At 41.2% G+C, this 21,038-nt stretch overlaps 1 protein-coding gene across 4 annotated transcripts in view; it reads left to right on the top strand.

Annotated features, from left to right (window-relative positions):
* LRRC42 (leucine rich repeat containing 42) overlaps positions 1–20,820 on the top strand; it is a 21,210-nt gene extending 390 nt beyond the window's left edge. Inside the window, exons 2-9 of one of the 4 annotated variants that reach the window (XM_017504426.2) lie at positions 1,172–1,291; positions 5,169–5,655; positions 11,009–11,140; positions 12,976–13,094; positions 15,016–15,104; positions 15,277–15,390; positions 18,944–19,028; positions 20,318–20,820. In XM_017504426.2, coding sequence (XP_017359915.1) covers position 1,291; positions 5,169–5,655; positions 11,009–11,140; positions 12,976–13,094; positions 15,016–15,104; positions 15,277–15,390; positions 18,944–19,028; positions 20,318–20,592 — 1,302 coding nt within the window. In that variant the 5' untranslated portion in view covers positions 1,172–1,290 and the 3' untranslated portion in view covers positions 20,593–20,820. Of the gene's footprint in view, positions 1–888; positions 1,133–1,171; positions 1,292–5,168; positions 5,656–11,008; positions 11,141–12,975; positions 13,095–15,015; positions 15,105–15,276; positions 15,391–18,943; positions 19,029–20,317 lie in introns of all 4 variants that reach the window. The other 3 variants (XM_017504427.2, XM_017504425.2, XM_037729868.1) reach the window with 3 other exon arrangements.
* The last annotated feature ends 218 nt before the right edge of the window (positions 20,821–21,038 follow it).

Raw genomic sequence — 21,038 nt, forward strand, 5'->3', positions numbered from 1 at the left:
AAGGATATACGGGTGTGGGCGATGGGTTTAAGGGTTGGGTAGGGGTGCGGGGGCAGTATGAGAATTGGGGTTCGGGACCAGGGTGGGACAGGGAACAGGATTACCCTTGGGTGGACTCTGGGAGAGGTATGGGTGGGAGAGAGCGGGACAAAGGATTGCCGTCCTGGGGAAGGGGGAAAGGGAATGGAATTTTAGGGGTGCAGGGAGGAAAAGATAGGAATAGAGGAGAGGGTGGGGTCTTGGGGGCAGGGGAGAAAAGTTGGGGGTGTGGAATGCGAAGCTGGGGGTAGTGAGGCGTGATGGAAGGGGGTCTCGAAGATTGAGAACAGAAGGCAAGGAAAGGGATGGAGAGCTTGGAGTCCTAGGAGAGGGAAGCCCGTAGAGTGGGAAGAAGGGAAGAATAGATGCAGAAGGAGAGGAATGGGGGTGGAGGAGTGTGGGGAAGGGAAGAGAGGCAGGTGAAGGTTGGGAGATGGGAGGTTGGAAGGTTGGGTCTGTGGGACAGCAAGCCACCTTTCAGCGGGAGCAGGAAGGGCTGGAAGGGTCTAAGGGTTGAGGAGGGCGGGGGAGCTGGGGTGGGGGAAGGGAGTAGGGTTAGGATTTTTGGTGTTAGAGGCGCTAGTTGCTAAGAGTGTCACGATGTGGGAGAGATTGGCAGGTTCTTGGTGGGGAGTAGGGAGTCTGGGAGAGGAAAGGGGATGGGTGAGAAGGCAGGTAGAGAAGTGCATATTATAGGAAAAAAGTAGTGAGGAAAGTTGAAAATTGAAGAATGGGAACACAGAACAATGAAGGTGGATTGTTGGTTATTGGTAGTTTAGAACTACCCATAGTTTAGTTTCTGCTTAGGTTTTTATGTTAGAAATTTTCTCAAGAATACTGCATTTTCAGATAAACCAAAAGTGTCTGCAGCCTTGGGATGAAGGCCATGGGTTGGCAGATGTTTTCTTGGTATATGGATGTAGCTCATATCGCGCCTGGCAGAGGAAAGAAGGGAGGCCTTCTGGCTGTCCTGGCTCTGTTCCCACCAGCTCTTTCCTCAGATGTGCACTGTTGTTTTTTTTTTAAATCTTATCCCTGCCCCCTTCCCCCTCCTCCCAGGCTTCAATCAGTGAATACTAGAGGGATCAAACAGGTGGATGAGATTAATTTTTAACGTTTTTTTATCCTTAAGGCTGATGTCATATTTTTATTCTTGAGAAACAGCATCATGCCAAGGAAAGAGCTTGAGCTTTGGAGTAATGCGGCCCTGAGATTGAATTCTGGCCCTGCCACTTATTAGCTCTGTTCTAGAGTAAGTTATTTTATTTCCGTGGGTCTCTGTCTATTAAAAGGCAATACTGACCTCATAGGATCATTAAAGATTACATGAGATCACTTTATATAGTACCTAACACAGTGCTTGGCAACTGGTGGGTGCTTAATAAATGGTAGCCATCACCCAGTACCATTAAACATCAGAGTCATTACCATAACTTACTATTCTTAGGGGATTTTTATCTTACTTTACCTACTGAAGTTAGGTGTTTTCTTCTTTTTCTCCTCAAATTAGCCATAGATTCAGCTCACAATTTTACCCTGTGGGCTCCCCAACAACCCCAGTCCACCTGACTGGGATAGTCATGCTTTTTGCTTGGGAAACTGGATTCAAGGTCTAAAAAACTGTCATGTGTAGTATCAATTTTATCTGGCCTCTTTCAAGGAAGCTGTGTAGAACTGAGTTTTTAATGTAATACAGCTATGTTTCATTCATTTGATGAAATGGTACACTTCATGGTAACTTTGGCTCACTTGTGAACAAATGCTAGAATGTGCACGATTGTAATATTTTTCTATGCTGTCGTTTGGGTTACAAAACTGCCTCTCTGTAGCAGGCTGGGCGACTATCAGAATGTCGGTGTTACTCTTGATCCAACATATAATACAGCTACTGCGATTTACACTGGACATTGTTGTTGCTGCAGTGACTAAGTATTTTAGTTTTTCTATTTGGATGAGGTTTTTGCCGCAATTTAGAACAGGCCTTGTCCATTTGTAATACACCACGCTGTACGATAGCAAGTGGCAAACGAATCCAAGTACTGAAGTTTTGTGTAGAATTTTCTTGCCTTTCTGGTTCTTAGCCTTAAAGGGTTAAATATTAATTTAATGCTTAGATCATGTTATAGTACCTCACAGACTCTCAAAAAGCTCCTTTTTGGGAGAATGCAGGATGTGCTGATTTAGTAGTAGAAATTAAAGGCCACCAGGATTCCCTGAACCAAAGTCAATTTCTCCAGTGGCTTCTGGACAGATGATGTGGGTTTGCTCTCCAGGAAATAATTATATTTATTTTTTCCTCATTTAGAAAGAGAAATGGCATTTGATAATTTAAGAAAAATATAAAAAACAGCCAGTACTGTACCTTTTTTAAATAAATGATCACTGGAAGCCAAAGCTGCCAGGATTTTGAAGAGCCTGGGTTTGGGCCCTTAATCTGGCCCAAACCTGCTTGTGCCCTGTGTTGGATGGACTCAGACTTCTAATTTTCATCTGAAGTGGTCACTCACCCATCCATTCATCCATCCATTTGTCCACTTTACTGCAGAGTTTGTGGAAGGCACTATTAGGGGTGAGGGTTGGGGTAATACAGATGGGCAGACCCTGTTTCATTGTTCATGGAGTTCACAGTGTATTGATCCACTATAATAGGGTATCTTCCATAGAATTTGTCTTTCTGTTGTTAAAATCACGTCAGTAGGGACATCCCTAGTGTCTCCTTTCTGATCTACAGGTAGAGTAGAGCTCTGAATGTTAAATGACAGGGATAAAGACCAAAGGACATCTGCTTTACTTCCTCAATCAGAATTAATGTCTGCAAGGTTGGAGAGTCCAGATGCTCACCCCTACTGGAAGAAGAGCTCAGAATAAATGAGGCTTCTCCTTAGCAGCAGGCACCGTAAATGCTGGCAAGAGAAAACTATGGGTTATAAGAGCTGGCACTGTGACAGGATTTTTCCCCCCTGTTTTTTAGTTTAGTTGTCTCCCACCCCTTGTAGTACCAGTAGCAATACACTGCCATCGTCTGCTTTGCCTCTGCCACCTGCAGAAGAGTCTGGCGAGTGGGGGAGGAGCCTGCAGCTGTTGCCTGGAAAAGGAGCTGGCTCCTAGCAACAGTATCAGCAGGCCCTGCAAGTCAGAGCACTAAGTTTATCCTTTGAGGTCTTACCTTTCCTCTCCTACAGTTCATCAAATATCTTTTGAGGGCTTACATAGTACTAGGCACTGTGTGGGGCCTGGGAAAGGTAGATGAACCAAATAAGTGCCTTGCCTTCACAAAGCTCACCACCCTGGGTACATTAACAAGTGAACATAGTACATGGCCCTAAGTGCTATGTAGGAGACACTGGGTGCTCTGGGAAAACCAGACAGGCATATACTTGTGCATCATCCCGCAAGAGGGACGATGTTAATAATGAGTGGGAATTAGCTAGGTCAGGGAGGCAAAGAAGGATGTTCCAACTAAAGGGAACAGAACGGGCAATGGCCAGTGGGACATAAGAGCGTGGCCAGTTTACCTGGGTAATATGACAGGAGCAAAGAGTAGTACATAGGAGATGAGCAGGAAAGGGTGAAGCTCTAGAGCTAGGCAGAGTGCTCTTCTCTCATGTGCTTTTAGACACGTAATTATCCTTGAGAGAAACATGGATAGTACTGATTCCCACAAACAGGATCATTGTTTCATCTCTGGAGACTCAGCATTTTTGGTCACTGAGTTGTTTGCTGACACTTATAAGTGGCTTCAGGGCCACATTGTGGCCCTGCATTGATGCAGAAGAAGCTGAGTTGGTTCACTCTAAAACTCAGATTATTTTAGGGATAATATCAGGCCTGTGTTATATTCTACCTCTCTTCTCCCTTTAAATTGTAAAAATGATCATCAGATACCTTCATTTTATTTAACGTAGCAATTCTCATGTATTTTGAAACCTTACAGTTATTCAGGAAAACAAGTATTTATTCCCGTTAGTTCTTGGGCACATACTGTTACCCAGATGACTGCAGAAATGCCCAACTTTTTACTTTTTTATCTTAAAACTGCCCTAATAGAACTTTAATAGATGTTTCCAAAGGCTAGAATAGCTTTGACTTAGCTTTTGGAATGGAGGTGTTTATTTGTAGATTTTTTTAAAAATCCTGTTGCTTTTGGTCTTTGTAAAGTTCAGGAAACGAGTAAACATTGGTCCCATAGTATCTGCTCAGGGACTGTAGGATGCCAGAGCACTGTGTTACAGAGTCTGCAAGAGTTAATCGTGGTCCCTCTCAAGCAGCTCAAAGCAGCAGACGGCAGACTCAGAAACAAATAAATAGAACAGTCAGCCAAGTGCAACCAAGAAGTGTGTGGAATGTGTCAAGCTAGCAAGGGATTTGCTTATTTCTAGTCTTTTTTTTCTGTGTGTAAACATGTTTTTTAAACATTTATAATTTTAATGGCTTTATAACATTCCATGGTATGTATAAGTCATAATGCATTTATTAACATCCCAATTGTTGGACATTTAGGTTTTATTCCAGTTGTTTTGCTAATATAAACTTGCTGCCATGAATTTACCTATAAATGAATCTTTGCTGACATCTGTGACAACTTCCTCAGCTTGAATTTTAAAGATGAGATTTTGACCTGGGTTTTCTATGGCGTGATCTTGGCTCACTGCAACCTCTGCCTTCTGGGTTCAAGCGATTCTCTTTCCTCAGCCTCCCCAGTAGCTGGAACTACAAGCATATGCCACACCTGGCTAATTTTTGTAATTTTAGTAGAGGCGGAGTTCACCATGTTGGCCAGGTTGGTCTCAAACTCCTGACCTCAGGTGATCTGTCCATCTCAGCCTCCCAAAGTGCTGAGGTTATAGGCATGAGCCACTGTGTTCAGTCTTGACCTGGGTTTTAACAGATGAGTAGGAGATGGCCAGATAGACCAGAAAAGGGGGAGAATAGGAAGGGGCATTCCAGGTGAGGCAATAGAGGCAACCTTGAATGCCAAAGCTCCCAGGCAACTGGTGAGTTTTGCTTTTCCTAAACCAGCCACCAGGCCTGCCTGGTAGGCTCATAAAGCCCTGGGCACAGCAAGATGAAGTTACATGTTACAAATGGCATTTTAATTGGGTTTGCTTCCGTCTGCCTTGCTTTTACAGTGGAAACCAAGGCAATGTCTTACTACCTCAGCTCAGAAAGCCACCTGGACCCGGGGCCCATCTACGTGAGAGAAAACGGGCAGCTGCACGTGGTCAATCTGGCTCTGGATGGTGTCAGGAGTAGCCTGCAGAAGCCACGGCCTTTCAGACTGTTTCCCAAAGGCTTTTCCGTGGAGCTTTGCATGAACAGGGAAGATGACACTGCGCAGAAAGAGAAGACTGATCATTTCATCTTCACATACACCCGGGAGGGGAATCTTCGGTACTCCGCCAAATCCCTCTTCAGCCTTGTCCTGGGTTTCATCTCCGACAATGTGGATCACATTGATTCCCTTATTGGCTTTCCTGAGCAGATTGCTGAAAAGCTGTTCTCTGCTGCTGAAGCCAGACAAAAATTCACTGAGCCAGGTGCGGGGCTGAGGGCTTTACAGAAATTCACTGAGGCCTATGGAAGTTTGGTGCTTTGCTCCTTGTGTCTGAGAAACAGGTGAGTGTACTGATAACGTTATTCTGTATTTTATTGGGCATGCTAATTCTGTCAAGCTCTGGGGCTTAGTGAGCTCAGGGGCTTCCCTCATCAAATAGCACCTCAGTTTAGAACTTCTGAATACAAAGTGACAGACCATTTTGAGAAAAATCACTCTTGCTTCCTCCTCCTCACCTCTCAGACAACACTTAGCTTTATTCTGAAATCATTTTACAAGGATTGGTTGATTGTCACAGCTCCTCCATTAGGTAGAAAATATTCTCCTACCAACTTTCAAAGAGAAGGGAAAATGTCATTGGCCACATATCTCTAAATATGCTCCTGCAGATAGGGAGATTAGTACCCAGAGTTTTTGGCCATGTTTTTGGTTTTCAGACCACTAGACACTGACCATTAGATAAAAAGTAACCGTAAAAGATTGAGTGATTAAAATTTCAAATATCCTAAAGTTTGGCAGTTCTCGATGAAGTCCCAACACTAAGGTCTGTTGTCTGAGAAAGCAGATATTTTCTCTTGTGACTTGCCTTTGCTCATATGCTTTATTTAAAATTTTTACTCTACCATCATGTAAAAACACTTTCAAAACATCTAATTTTTTAAAAACGTACAAAAAAAAAAGCAATAAAAATATACATGGCAAACAATTTCAACACAGACACAAAGGGGCATAAAATGAAACTTAAGCCTCTTCCTATTCATCTCCAGTTTCCTCTTCCCAGAGACCAAACACCATTCCCTGTTTTTAAAATATCCTTCCAGAGACACTTTATACAGTGTTCTATGTAGTTCCCTCTTTTGTTATACAAATGGCAGCATGTCGCATACACTGTTATGGACCTTGCCGCCTTCACAAAATTTAAAAATCATTTATCAATACTTGTAGGTTTTTAAATAACTTTATTGTATACCACTGTATGAACTATTTTGTGATTAGAAACCTGAAAGGCAGCTTACTATTTTTTTTTTTTTGAGACGGAGTTTCACTCTTATTTCCCAGGCAGGAGTGCAGTGGTACTATCTCAGCCCATTGCAACCTTCGCCTTCTGGGTGTAAGCAGTTCTTTTGCCTCAGACTTCTAAGTAGCTGGGATTACAGGTGCCCACCACCACCACTGGCTAATGTTTTGTATTTTTAGTAGAGACAGGGTTTCACCACATTGGCCAGGCTGGTCCAGAACTTCTGACCTCAGGTGATCCATCTGCCTCAGCCTCCCAAAGTGCTGGGATTATAGACGTAACTTACCATGCCCACTGGCAACTTACTATTAAGATGCACAATCCATATGAACATTTTAACAAAGCTAAACAGAAAAAATATATGTAAGAGAAAGCCATACCAGCAAACAGAAGCTAAGCTCATCTGCTTAATAAAGGAGAAATGATCTTTATTTAATGAGCTCATAGAATTAATGGTTTCACCACAGGCCAAATACTGTATTTTAAAAAGAAAAGACATAAACACATGCAGAAAAGAACAGAAACTTGGCTCATAAACTGAGCAGGCACCTTGAAAGCTCTGTCTCTGGGCTGTGGTCTCAGTCATGGCTGGGCTTGGGACTGCTGCCAGTGGAAAGGAAAAAAATTACCTTGCCTAAATGAAAAAGTCAAGCAATATTTCATTGTAGCTCATGCATTAAAAATACATTTTATGCTTCGTTTTTTCTTCCAAGTTACTTATGTTCATCTTAGAAAAGTTAAAACAGTGGCACAATAGAATTATGATGTATACCTTGTTTTAAAATTATTTTATGAAAGCAATACATACTATTTGGGAAAAACATAAAATTATAGTATTAAAAAATTCATAATCCCACCATGTTGATCATTTTCAAATATGTATTTTTATACATTTGAGAATATATACTTTGTACAACTTGTATTCTGTTTTTTCCCCCACCTACCCTTATAGCTTAACATTTCCCATGCTATCGAAAATGCTGTTTATCCATTTGCGATGTCTGCATACTGTTGCAGTGGCAGATTGGTCAGATTGTGATGAGAATAGCACTTTTTATTCACATTTGATGAGCACATGAATTAGTGTAGCATTTCTACAAGCAGTTTGGCAATATGTATCAAGAACCTTGAAAACACCTATGCTACCTGTTTGACCCATTCTACTTATTAAGAATCTATTCTGATCTCTGATGTAATGATCAAAGATGGGAACAGATATTTTTATATAAGAGTGTTCATTTAGTACTGTTGTACAAGTGAAAATCTAAAAACTGGGCACGTGCTGTGGCTCACTCCTGCAATCCCAGCACTTTGGGAGGCCAAGGTGGGCAGATCACCTGAGGTCAGGAGTTTGAGACCAACCTGGCTGACATGGTTAAACCCCGTCTCTAGTAAAAATACAAAAAAATCAGCCAGACATGGTGGTGCACGCCTGTAGTCCCAGCTACTCAGGAGGCTGAGGCTGGAGAATCTCTTGAACCTGAGAGGCGGAGGTTGCAGTGAGCCAAGAATGTGCCATTCCACTCCAGCCTGGGCGGCTGAGGGAGACTTCATCTAAAAAAATCTAAAAACTAAATGTTCAACAGTAGGGAATTAGTTAAGCAAATTATAGTACATTTATATGATGAAATATTGTGTAGCCATTAAGATAACATTCTAAGAAATAGATTTTTAAATGTATGTATTGCATAGATAGAAAAAGGAACCCTACCAAAAAGTAGTCTAGGTGGGATTGGAATTGATTTTATATTCTTTATACTTTTCTATATTTTCTTAATTTTTCTCCAATGAAAATGATGCGTTATCAAAAAATATAAGAAACATTTACATTTCTATAATATTCAGAAAATATAGAAAACTTTTTTATTTTTTGGAGATGGGATTTCACTCTTGCTCAGGCTGGAGTTGCAGTGGTGTGATCTTGGCTCACTACAGCTTCTGCCTCCCAGGTTCAAGCGATTCTCACACTTCAGCCTCCTGGGTATCTGAGACTACAGGCGCCTGCCACCATGCCCAGCTGATTTTTGTATTTTTTGGTAGAGATGGGGTTTTACCATGTTGACCAGGCTGGTCTTGAACTACTGACCTCAAGATCTACCCGCCTCAGCCTCCCAAAGTGCTGGGATTACGAGTGTGAACCACCATGCCTGGCCAGAAAATATAGGAAACATTTTTAGCACAATCTTTTAGCCCATATATTCTTGCAGCAATTCCAGACTTTACTGTCTCATTCAAATGTAAGATTTTTCAATTGTGATCGAAAACCTCCCTTCTCCTTTTACATCCTTAAAGGAAAATAGAGGGCAGGAAATTTGAGGTTGCGCTTGCAATCCAGGGCTGCAGCTGCAGTCCAAGAGGTTGTGTCAGCACAAAAGGGTTCAGATCAAAAGTAATGAGCTTGAAAAAATAAATGAAAATAAAATAATTAGATAGCAGGCACTTGCTATCTTGGGGTTAAGTCACAAAGCTACCTGCCAGAAGCAAGTGTTTTTGCAACTGGATTCCAACCTTATGAAAACTGTCTTCTCCCTTTTGTTGAAACCCCAGTGATTTTTAATCCCACCGGTGGTCACGGGGAGGCAAGTATGTTTTCTTTAAAATACCACCCTTTGCTATTGACATAGCAGTAATAGCTACTATTTCATGAGGGTCTGCGAGATGCCATGGAATTTTAAAATATTATTTCTCTTTTTTTTAATAATACTGAAAAGAAGTAATCATTCGCCCCATTTTGTAGCTGGAGAAATTGAGGCTCAGAAAGGTTAAGTAACTGTCTCACAATCACACAAGTAGTTAGGGCTGTTCGAATCCAAACTCAGATCTGGTCTATGCTCTTTCTATTGCTTTTCCACTGTACTGTTCTGAACCCTTTAAGGGAAAATTGGAAGACTGGTTGCAAGCAAGAACCTAGAGCTTTGATTATGTCCTAGATTAGCATCTAGTAGTGTCTGTGGCCTAGCATGTTTGTTCCTCAACCTCGAGTTTTGTAATGTTTCTTAATTATATTACACAGTGTTACATCCTTTGCATGGAACCCTTGTTTCAGAATCACTAAAAATCTTTTGGTTAATTGATCAAAGGATGTGTGTTTTCCTTTCTCTGATTGCCAGTAATCCCCTAGATCCCCATTAACACACTTCAACTCTGTGATTGGAAGGTGGAAAACAGCAGCTTTATTTACAGTGCAATTAAAATACATCTGAGTAAATAAGGCTCTTTTGTGTACCCAGCTGAGCTCGGTCTCCAGGCAGCTTGGGTTCCACCCTTTAAAGGGGTATCAGTGCCTCAGGCCATCTGTACCTAGGAGTCAGGATAGTGATTAGTTTGAGTACATCTTTTTTTGTTTGGAAGTAGGAAGAAAAGAGATTAACCTCCCTCTTGCCCTCTGATTATTCCATTCTGTTTTTGGCAGTTTCTGCTGAGAGAAGAGAGGTATGAACTCTTTTAGGTATAACCCCACTAATCCTAACACACCATCTTGCTGTGGAAACTTCTAGACATCCAAGAGGAAGGTAGATGAGAAAGGCCTGCTCTTGCCACAAGTCAGTTTCCTTGTCCTCTTAGGATCCTCTCCTGTCAATTTCCTGTCACACCTAATCCCTTTCATTTTTTCTCACTGACCTCATCTGAGATAGATGAACCACTAGAAAGCAGGGAGGAGGCCCCATCCTGGGCTGTGGAATGCCATTTTGATCTCCTTTCCCTCTCCAGAGGCCTCCCTGATGCTTACTGCTAACAACTCAGCAAGGTGCTACAACGTAATTAAGTTGCTCGTGCTCAGTGTTTGTCTTAATATCCATCTAGACTGGAGTGAGTCCTTGTCACAGTCTTGCTGTACATTTGGAGTAAATTTAGGGTAGCAGAGGCACAGGGGAGTGGACAGGTACTCAAATTTGTGTTTGAGTAGAAAAGATAAAATGTGATGTGCCAACTATCTCTTGGTATGTTCTTGGGGATGTGCAGATTGGAGTCCAGAGTTCTTGACCTTGCTCCAGTTTTCAAATCACTAGATGCTGAGCATTAGATTAAAAGCCACTTTAAAAGATTAGTAATAAAAATTTGAGTATCCTAAACTTTGGAAATTCCCAGGTATGGTCCCAACACCAATGCCAAGGTCTGTCTGATAGCAAAGCAGATGTCTTCTCTGGTGACTTGCTTTTGTTAATATACATTTATTTATTCAAAATTTTTATTCCACCATCACATAAAAAGTTGTTCAAGGCATTTACTAATTAAAAAATCCAGGCTTTGCCTTGGTAGTAATTACCGAAGTCTGCTTATTCCATAGTACTGTGTCCTGATGGGATGGTGAGATATTGACTATGATACAACTCCACAAATGGTAATGCTTTAAAAGGAGTGGGGGGAAGCTATTGATTGCTCTCCATTCTCCATAGGTATCTGGTGATTTCAGAAAAACTTGAGGAGATTAAGTCTTTCCGAGAGCTGACCTGCCTGGATCTTTCATGTTGCAAGCTTGGAGATGAGCATGAACTTCTAGAACATCTCACCAATGAAGCCCTGTCTAGGTACCTGTCGCCACTTGCAGATGAATTGTTTCAGTCTTTTTTTAAAGGCTGTTCCAACAGGATTATCTTCAGGAGTGCTGATTACTTTCCATTCTCGTGTTTATTTCCTTTTTTTTTTTTTTTTTTAAATATTTTTTTTTTTTTTTTTTTTTTTTTTTTCTAAAATATTTTCAGCCTCCATTTACTTGGTAAAAGCAGTATAGTTTAGATAACTCTTAGGAAGTCAGTTGACTCAAATCAGTTGACACTTTTTTTCTAAGTAACTTTTATTTTAACATGTGATACCTGAAGCTACTTGGGTTGAAAATGGTTTTGTCCTTTATTTTTATTTTTTTAAATCTTCATTTTTTATTTATTTATTTTTAAATGGAGCCTCTCTCTTGTTGCCCAGGCCGGAGTGCAGTGGCGTGATCTCAGCTCGCTGCAACCTCTGTCTCCCGGGTTCAAGCTATTCTGCCTCAGCCTCCTGAGTAGCTGGGATTACAGGCACCTACCACCACGCCTGGCTAATTTTTGTACTTTGAGTAGAGATGAGGTTTCACCATGTTGGCCAGGCCGGTCTTGAACTCCTGACCTCAGGTGATCTGCCTGCCTCAGATTTTGCCCTTCATTTATCCAGTCCTAGTTTATTCTAGCAAGGGATGAGACATTATACCATAGTCAGCAGTTATATTGTTTGCTACTTTAACTCTCAGTGAGCTGTAATTATAAAGAAAATGAACTATTAAAGACAGCCAAAGAAGTTCTTTTCAGGAACCATGATTTAAAGAAATGGCCCAGTTCATGCTATTCACAAATAGTGTGACTGATCTGAGGTTATTCAGTCTGGCCAGCAAAGAGGAGGACAGAAGGATTCTTCTCTGGTTTTATAAATACCCAGAAGATCAACAGCATTACAAACCTAGGTATAACGTAGGTTACTTAGTAACCTAGTAACTTAGTAAATAAAAGTTACTTAGAAGAGGCCTGCTTCTGACAATGACAACTACCTACTGCCCCACACGAAGATACTACTGTTGTGTGAGGCTCATTAGCACCAAGGCTCAGATTTCTTAGGTGAAAATGGAGCATATTAATAAACCAATTTCAGGTTATCATCGGATGGGTTGGGTTACGGGTATACCTTATTAACCCAATCTGAAAATCTAGATTTATAAAGCTGGTTAAAACTAGAGGATTGTTTATTTTGCAATTTATTTCAAACTTTCCTGACACATTTAGCATGTTTTTGATTTTCACACGATTTGTCAGAAAAGCAGCTTTTGTCTTAAAGTATATTTATACCCTTAATTGAAGACCCTGTTTACCTCATTCGGTAATATACCTTTAGTGCCCTCTGCCATCTGAAATTAGTACTGCATGACACGAAATTAACCCTCACTTGGTAACAGAAGTGGCACCAAAAAACCTTTTTTTTTTTTTAAGAGGCAGGGTCATGTTCTGTCATGTAGGCTGGAGTGCAATGGTGCAATAATAGTTCACTGCAGCCTTGAAATCTTCAGTTGAAGCCATCTTCCTGCCTCAGCTTCCCAAGTAGCTAGGACCACAGGCACACAGCACCTTGCTAGCTAATTTTTAATTTTTTGGGGGGATGAGGTCTCTAATTCCTGGGTCCAAGTGATCCTCCAGCCTGTTTTCCAAAGTACTTACATTACAGGTTTGAGCCACCGTGCCCAGCCCAAAAGAGCTTAACTCTGTTAAATGCACTGGGTATGAACTAACAAGAGGTAGAGGATATGTTACATTTTTAAATGAAAATGTTCAAAGCATGTTTTTATACCTAGATTGTCTCAAACTCTCTTCGAGTAATTTGTGTATGTACTTTGTTTCCCTAGTGTAACTCAGCTCCACCTGAAGGATAATTGTTTATCTGATGCTGGAGTGCGGAAGATGACGGCACCAGTTCGAGTGATGAAAAGAGGCCTTGAAAATCTAACATTATTAGACTTATCATGTAAGTTTTCTTCAAAATTATAGATTATTTTAATGTTGGAAGAATGGCCTTAGAGATCATCTAGTTCTTCCTCTTCATTGTAGAGGTGAGAAAGAAAAGGTGACTTTCCTGCATGCCATAGAAACTTGGTGGCAGAGCGGGACTGACTTGACTCCTGACCAAATGACTTTTGCAACATATACTACCTCTTTAGGGTAGGAAAAACCCTTATACTTGATCCATGCCACTTGATTTGTGCAAACAGAGCCACCTTTCACCATATTCATTGCATATTTAAAGGACATTTGACTCATCTTTATTTTCCTTGAGTTGCTGATCCGTGGTATCTGTCACCTAGGTCCTATTTTATCAATGTTTGCATGATGAAAAGCTGGATGAACCCACAATTGTGATAACTTACTTGGATTAACCAGATACTGACTCCAGTGGTAAGATGTGGTAGGCAGAGATCATTTACAGTTTAACTGAGCATCCATTGACTCTATGGCAGGACAGTATGGTGCCAAAAGAATAGAAGGTGCAGGGGTTCTTCTGCTCCTTTTTGCTCTGCCACTTTTACTGCCAGTTAACAGACAAGTTATTAAACCACTTTGAGCATTGGTTTTGGCCTTTGAAAAATAAGGATAATAATGAATGTCCTGCCTACCTCTCAGGGAAGTATATTCATACAACAAATATTTTTTGAACATCTAGAGTGTGCCAGGCACTGTGCTTATGGCCTTGAGGACTCAGGGCTAAGTGCAGTACTCTCTGATGTGAGACAGTAATACAGAAGAAAGGATTCTGAAAAAAAATGCAAGTTGGTAAGAGTGGTGATAGTATCTGTGTCTAAATTCCCTTGAATATCTTTTTAAAATAAATAAAAGATTTTACTCTGGAAGTGAAATGGCCATGAATAAAGTATGATGAACCTTTTTATTTTTTTTTTTGAGATGGAGTCTTGCTCTGTCACCAGTCTGGAGTGCAGTGGCACGATCTCGGCTCACTGCAACCTCCACCTCACAGGTTCGAGGAATTCTCCTGCCTCAGCCTCCCGAGTAGCTAGGACTACAGGCATGTGTCACTACACTTGGCTAATTTTGGGTTTTTTTTTGGTTGTTTTTTTTTTTAAAGGAGTTTTGCTCTTGTCACCCAGGCTGGAGTGCAGTGGTGCGATCTTGGCTCACTGCAACCTCTGCCTCCTGAGTTCAAACGATTCTCCTGCCTCAGCCTCCCAAGTAGCTGGGACTACAGGCGTGTCCCACCATACCCAGCTAACTTTTGTATTTTTAGTAGAGACAGGGTTTTACCATGTTGGCCAGGCTGGTCTCGAACACCTAACATCAGCTGATTCACCCACCTCTGCCTCCCACCAAGTGCTGGAATTACAGGCATGAGCCACCACACCCAGCCTAATTTTTGTATTTTTGGTAGAGACGGGGTTTTACCATGTTGGACAGGATGGTCTCTATCTCTTGACCTCGTGATCCGCCTGCCTTGGCCTCCCAAAGCACTGGGATTACAGGTGTGAGCCACCATGCTTGGCCTCCGATTAACCATTTTAATACATGTTTATATGTGTTTTCATATGGTTCCAAATTAAACCCTTTGGAATAACTACGTGGTTCATTTATTTTTCTGCTTACCCCCAACTCCTAGAAAGAGCTGTAAAGCATCTTTTTTTTTTTCTCCATAATTTTGCTATTGTGAATAATGCTGAAATGAACATGGGAGTGTAAAGCATCTTTAAGGATCACTGGGAGTGGCTTTTTTATATTTCAAATAAAGGTCAGACCTCCGTATTTGATTTACTTTGAAAAGTTTGCCGACTCAAATGTTTTATAGTTTATCATTGCCTGGACTTTTTTCTGAGCTTATTTTTAGTTGTCAGTTTTACAACATTTATATTGTAACAGAATGCTACCTTGTTTTTGACATCTAGGTAACCCTGAGATCACAGATGCAGGCATTGGATACCTCTTTTCTTTTAGGAAACTTAACTGCTTAGATATCTCGGGTACAGGGCTCAAGGTAAGACTTTTGGTTCCTTCTTTCATTTTTCTAGATCAACAGTTTGATGTTTTGCCTGTGCTGATTGGTGTTTAGAAAGGTCTGTTATGTATGATGGTCTTTATTTACTACTGAAACCAAGTAAGAATTAACCAAGTGTATTTGCATTTCTGATCTGTCTGTGCCTCACTAGGACATCAAAACCATTAAGCACAAGCTCCAGACCCACATAGGCCTCGTTCACTCCAAAGTGCCTTTGAAGGAATTTGATCATAGTAACTGCAAGACAGAAGGCTGGGCTGATCAGGTACTCCAGATTTTTCTTCCCTGCGGTTGATACAGTTTTCATTTTAATTCCAGGTGTCTTATCCAACACGTTGAATAAATGGTAATCCACTCGGTAGTCCTTGGCTAAATTCTCATCTTCATGTCAAATTGGCGACCCTGATGGTCTATAACTGGCCCATGTACTTAAAGAATTGGTGCCAGACCTTATATCTCATGCTCTGGCCACTAGATTGTGCCTTATCTTTACTGGACTTAGGAGAAAATGCCATCTTACAGTTGACTCAGAAAATAAGTGAACTCTGGCTTGCTATACAAAAAAGTGGTCTGATTCCACTTCCGAAGGATAGATTCTCTTAGTAGTGTGTATATACTGGAGAGAGAATAAACTCTGGTGTCATGCAAATGAGGATTCAAATATGATTTTTCTTTTTCTTTTGGGAAAGTTTCTTACCTCTCAGCCATCGTGAGGAGGTGACTTTTTTGTCCTTCTCTTACTGAGTCTTAGCAGTGAGAGAACTTTACTTTGACTCCTTTTTGTCTTAATGGTCTTTCTTTACTTGTACAGACTTAAGTGGGATTCAGAGTCTTTCACTTAAGTTGGAAGTGAGAAAGTAACCAAGTAGGATAACACAGGTAGATGCCACCTTCCCTGTGGCTGGTGCCTTTCTCCCTTAGACACTTTTAACAGGTGTTTCTTGGTGAAGGCATAGAGGACCTACCAAACTGTCCTGGATCCCTCTTAGCTCCAAGCCATAATGCACAATGGTAGAACTATCCAACTGCCTGATTGGAGCATCAGCTCTCCACAGGTAAGCAGGGAGACTGGTGAGTCCATGTTTCAGAAGCATTCTTAGCCTGGTCAAGAACATGCATGATGAAATAATTACCATGGTGCATTGCCAGACAAAGTTTATAGTGCTGTATGAGACCTAGATGCACTTGGGGCAGGTGTGGGATGGCCTTACAAAGGCTTGATGCAGTTTGGTAGCAGGTGACATGGTGAAAAGAGCATAGGCTATGGAGTCAGAAAGACCTGGACTTGGGATCCTGGCTCAGCAACCCAGTAGCTGTACAGCCTAAGGCAACTTTCAGTCTCTGTGTCTTCATCCATAAAATGCAGAAACTAGGCCTTCTTTTGAGCAGGGCTCTGGAAGGATCAAGTAAAACACCTGGCAGCCTGGCCTGAGAGTGAGTTGACTGGACCAGTGTGGCTTCCTGTCATCCGCTCTCAGATGGGCCTCTAGGGCTTGGCAGCAGGGCTTTACCTATGTCTTGTGGATTTGTTATTGAAACTGTTTCAGGCTGACCCCACTCACCTACCCTCATTCTTATTAGGTGACAAAGAACAATGAAGCCATCTCACATCCACTTACTTCCCTATTTCTGTCTCAGAATTTCTCCATTTCTTCAATGGTATTCCACTTTCCTCCTATCCAAGGGAACAAGTGTGCTTCTTTATTCCAGTCACAAGCTCTCTATTTTGTCTTTTTTAAAAAATTATATTCCCTAAGATCTTCAACTTCCCTTGTGATATTTACTAATAATTATTTTCTCCTACTGCCCGCCCCCACCCCCCACATCTTCAGTATCCCCCTCTGTTGGCTGTCTGCTTTCTCTGGCTAAACATAGGGTGTCCTTATTCTAGCATGGTCCTCACTCCCCATTGCAGCTGTGCATTTTTTCCTGTCCTGTCTGTCCCACCCCCTCAGTGACTCCCTTGCGATTTAGTTCTGGCCTCCACTGCTCTACTGATAGTGTCCTCTTGAAGGCGAGTGGTGATATTCTTCCCCCTCCTTGGCTTTCCTGCAGCATTCGATAGAAACATGCATCCCTTATGAGTTTTCTCTGGGCCTCTCTCCTGGCTTTCCCCCAACTTTCTAACTTCTCCAGCTATAGCTCATTCCTCTTTGTTCCTCTCCTCTTCTCCTACACCTCCACACACTCTCCAGGTGCTCTTTGACTGTTCTCAGAGCTCCAGCTGTCCTTGCGAGGATGACTCTGCATTCTTAGACACTAGTAGACCCATTCCCAAGTATCCTTTGTAAATCTCCACCTGGCACCTCAAATTCAGCTTGTCCCGAACCAAACTTATTTTCTTCCCTATCCCCCACCAGCTCTTATTGACATTCTTATTTCTGTTTCATGGAAGGAAGCACCATTTTCCCTGTTGCCCACTGAGTCAACACATTCGATTAATCCATCCTGGTCTTCTCTGAAATCTGTCCCCATTTTTATAACCAGGAAATTATAGAAGAGATGGCAACTAATATTTAGTAAATGCCTTTTGTGTGCCAGACACTGTGCTTAAACTCTATATGTATTATCTCATTTAATCCTTAAAACATCTCTATGGAGTATGTACTATCATTGATCCTTACAGATGAAGAAATTGAGATTACTAAGATATTAAATCACTTGCCATGGGCCCCCTGGCAAGTAAGTGGTGGAGCCAACTCTGGAACTGGTTTTTTGTTTGTTTTTAAATAGAGATGGTGTTTCACCATGTTGCCCAGGCTGGTCTCAAATTCCTGGGCTCAAGGGATCCTACCACCTCCGCCTCCCAAAGTGCAAAGATTACAGGTGTGAGCCATTGTGCCTGGCCTAGAACTGTATTTTTTTTTTTGAGACAGAGTCTCACTCTCACCCATGCTGGAGTGCAGTCGTGTGATCTTGGCTTACCGCAACCTCTGCCTCCCAGGTTCAGGCAATTCTTGCGCCTCAGCCTCCCGAGTAGCTGGGACTACAGGCATGTGCCACCACACCTGGCTAATATTTGTAATTTTTACTAGATATAGGTTTTCACCATGTTGGCCAGGCTGTTCTCGAACTCCTGAAATCCACCTGCCTTGGCCTTTCAAAGTGCTGGGATTATAGGCGTGAGCCACTGCGCCCAGCCTGTAACTGTATTCTTAAACTCTGTGTTGTATTGCCTATGTCCTGAAAATGTTTTTCTGGACCTTTTTTATGGTCATTTCATTGCATTCCATAATAAAAAAAATTAAAGTTCTTGTTATTCACGGTACATTGAAATACTCATTGGCTTTTCTTTATGTATAGCTTATACTCAGCCGTATTTCTAAAAGAATTGGTAGCAGCTTGTAATAAAAATACATTTGTAACAGTTTAAAAAATAAAAACTGATCATGAAGTGTTATGAAAATATGGAAACAGGCATTTTACCTACAAGGGTTTGAGTTATAGTTGGCATATTTTAAGGCACAAGAATAAGTCTAAGGATGTGTGAAAAGTGTTATGACTAAAGTTTTAAGCTTTAGTATTTAGTTTAAGGATATGTAATTTATTTCCAGCTCAGAATAAACATGTAAATAGGGACTCAGCTTTATAGGTTTCCCTTAGTCATGCAGATACATATATCCAATGTGTTCGAATTCTCACTCAGCTCCTGCATTAGAACAGAAAATGCAGACTTGACTTGGTTCTCATTCTTATCACCAGTCATCTGAAGTCAGATTTACCAGAGGGCTTTGTGTTTATGGAAAGGGAACAAGAAAGGCTTGAGATTAAAATCTCAAGATTTTTTTTGGATTCAAATCTTTCCAAATATGTTTCAGATTGTTCTGCAGTGGGAGCGTGTGATTGCGGAAGCTGTGAAGCCACGGGAAACCTCAAAGCCTAGAACGGCAGCTCAGCACTTCTGTGAGAAATTCCCTTTCCTTTGAAGATTTTTGCCCTTTATTTGCATCCTTAAAGCAGTTAGCCTGTTTTTCCTCCTTGGAAAAATTAATAATGATAGTATTGGCTTATTTATGATCACCAAGACTTATATTCTCTTAGCTTAGCTTACAGTGTAAGTTCACACTTAGCTTTGAGAACCAGCACCAGGAAGACAGCTTTTTAAAATTACTTACTTATGTACCATCTTGCAAAAAAGATCTGTGGCGGTACAAAAGTAGACAGAATATGGAAGATTAAAAAAGAATTATGTGTAGCCAAAAGGTGGAAGCAGCCCAGATGTCCATCAACAGATAAATGGGTAAACAAAATGTGAAATATACATACAGTATATTTCAGGCTTTAAAAGTAAGGAAACTTTGACACAACATGGATGAGCCTTCAAGATGTCATGCTAAGGGAAATAAGCTAGTCACAAAAGGACAAATACCATATGATTGTTCTTGTATAAGGTACCTAGAAGAGTTAGATTCATAGAGCAAGCAGAATGGTAATTGTGCCTAGGGAGGCAGGGGTGGCGCAGGCAGGAATGGGGAGTTATTGTTTAACACGTACAGAGTTTCAGTTGTACAAGATAAAAGGAGTTCTGGAGCTGGATGGTGATGATTGCACAACAGCATGAATGTCCTTAATGCTACTGAACTGTGCACTTAAAAATGGCTAAAATGGTAAATTTTATGTTATGTATATTTTAACGTGATTTTAAAAGAAAAGGAATTAAGTGATGAAATTAAAGTGAAGGACATATAAAGGTAGCAAAATAAGAATCCAGGGCTTACCAAAAAAAAATGTAAAGTAGGTTGTATCATTTGCTATTTGGCTCTTAAAAGACAGATTCAAATCCAGATTTCTAATAATGAAGGCTAACATTTTTGGGGCTTTGAGTGTGTGTCAAACATTGTGCTAATCACTTTATATACATTAGTTCATTTATCTTCATATCATTCTATGAAATAAGTTTTGTATCCCTATAGAGGCGATTAAACAGAATCTCAGAGAAGTCACTTGCCCACGGTCACTTCTGAGAAGAGGCAGATCTAGGATTTAAATCCAAATCTGTCAGACTGTAGTATGAGTCTGTGCCTTCAATCTGTGCCTGCATGCACACCATGGCGACCTCACTCAAGGCAAAATGCAGTCAATGCAGATATCACCCTGTTTGGGCCTTTGTCATTTCCCTGGGGTTATCCTAGACTGATGAGGGAATTAGCATGCCAGTGGAGTGAACTCATCACCCTTCCCTTCTGTCACAGATGGGAAGCAGTCTCGAGCAGAAGCCCCATTGAAGCGTCCTGTGGCAGACACCCACTTGAACTCTTCTGAGAAACTCCAGTTCTATAAAGAGAAAGCCCCAGATTGCCATGGGCCGGTGTTGAAACACGAAGCTATTTCAAGCCAGGAGTCAAAGAAGAGCACGAAGAGACCTTTTGAGGAGTCAGAGACAAAACAGAATAACTCTTCACAACCTTCAAAGCAGAAATACGTATGTCTTGCTGTGGAAGACTGGGACTTGTTAAATTCCTATTGATTAATAGGTACAAGTTGACCTTTCTCCCCCCAGCTCTAACGTTTGAAGAAAGGAGACTAAGGATGATTTACTTTTTGTTTGAATTTACCTATGGCATTAGCATAGCAAGCAGATATTTCTACTTTTCTGGTGGGGGTGGGGGGAATGCTATGGAAGTATGTAATAATTTCTAATGTATATTTTCAATACATAGTAATTTTTTCAAATAAACATTTTTGCTGTCCTTAAGTTCTGCTTGTGGATTATAGACTGGAGCCACAGGAAATAACACGTTGGTTTGGGATGGACGGCCAGGTGAACTAACGAAGCAGCCTAGCATACCTCAGAGATACTGCAGATGTGGTTCCAGACCACCGCAGTAAAGCAAACACTGCAATAAAGCGAGTCACACAGACTTTTTCATTTCCTAGTGCATATAAAAGTTATGTTTATACTATGTTGCAGTC

The sequence above is a fragment of the Cebus imitator genome, unplaced genomic scaffold (assembly GCF_001604975.1).
Source record: "Cebus imitator isolate Cc_AM_T3 unplaced genomic scaffold, Cebus_imitator-1.0 Scaffold322, whole genome shotgun sequence".
NCBI classification, from domain to species: Eukaryota; Metazoa; Chordata; class Mammalia; order Primates; family Cebidae; genus Cebus; species Cebus imitator.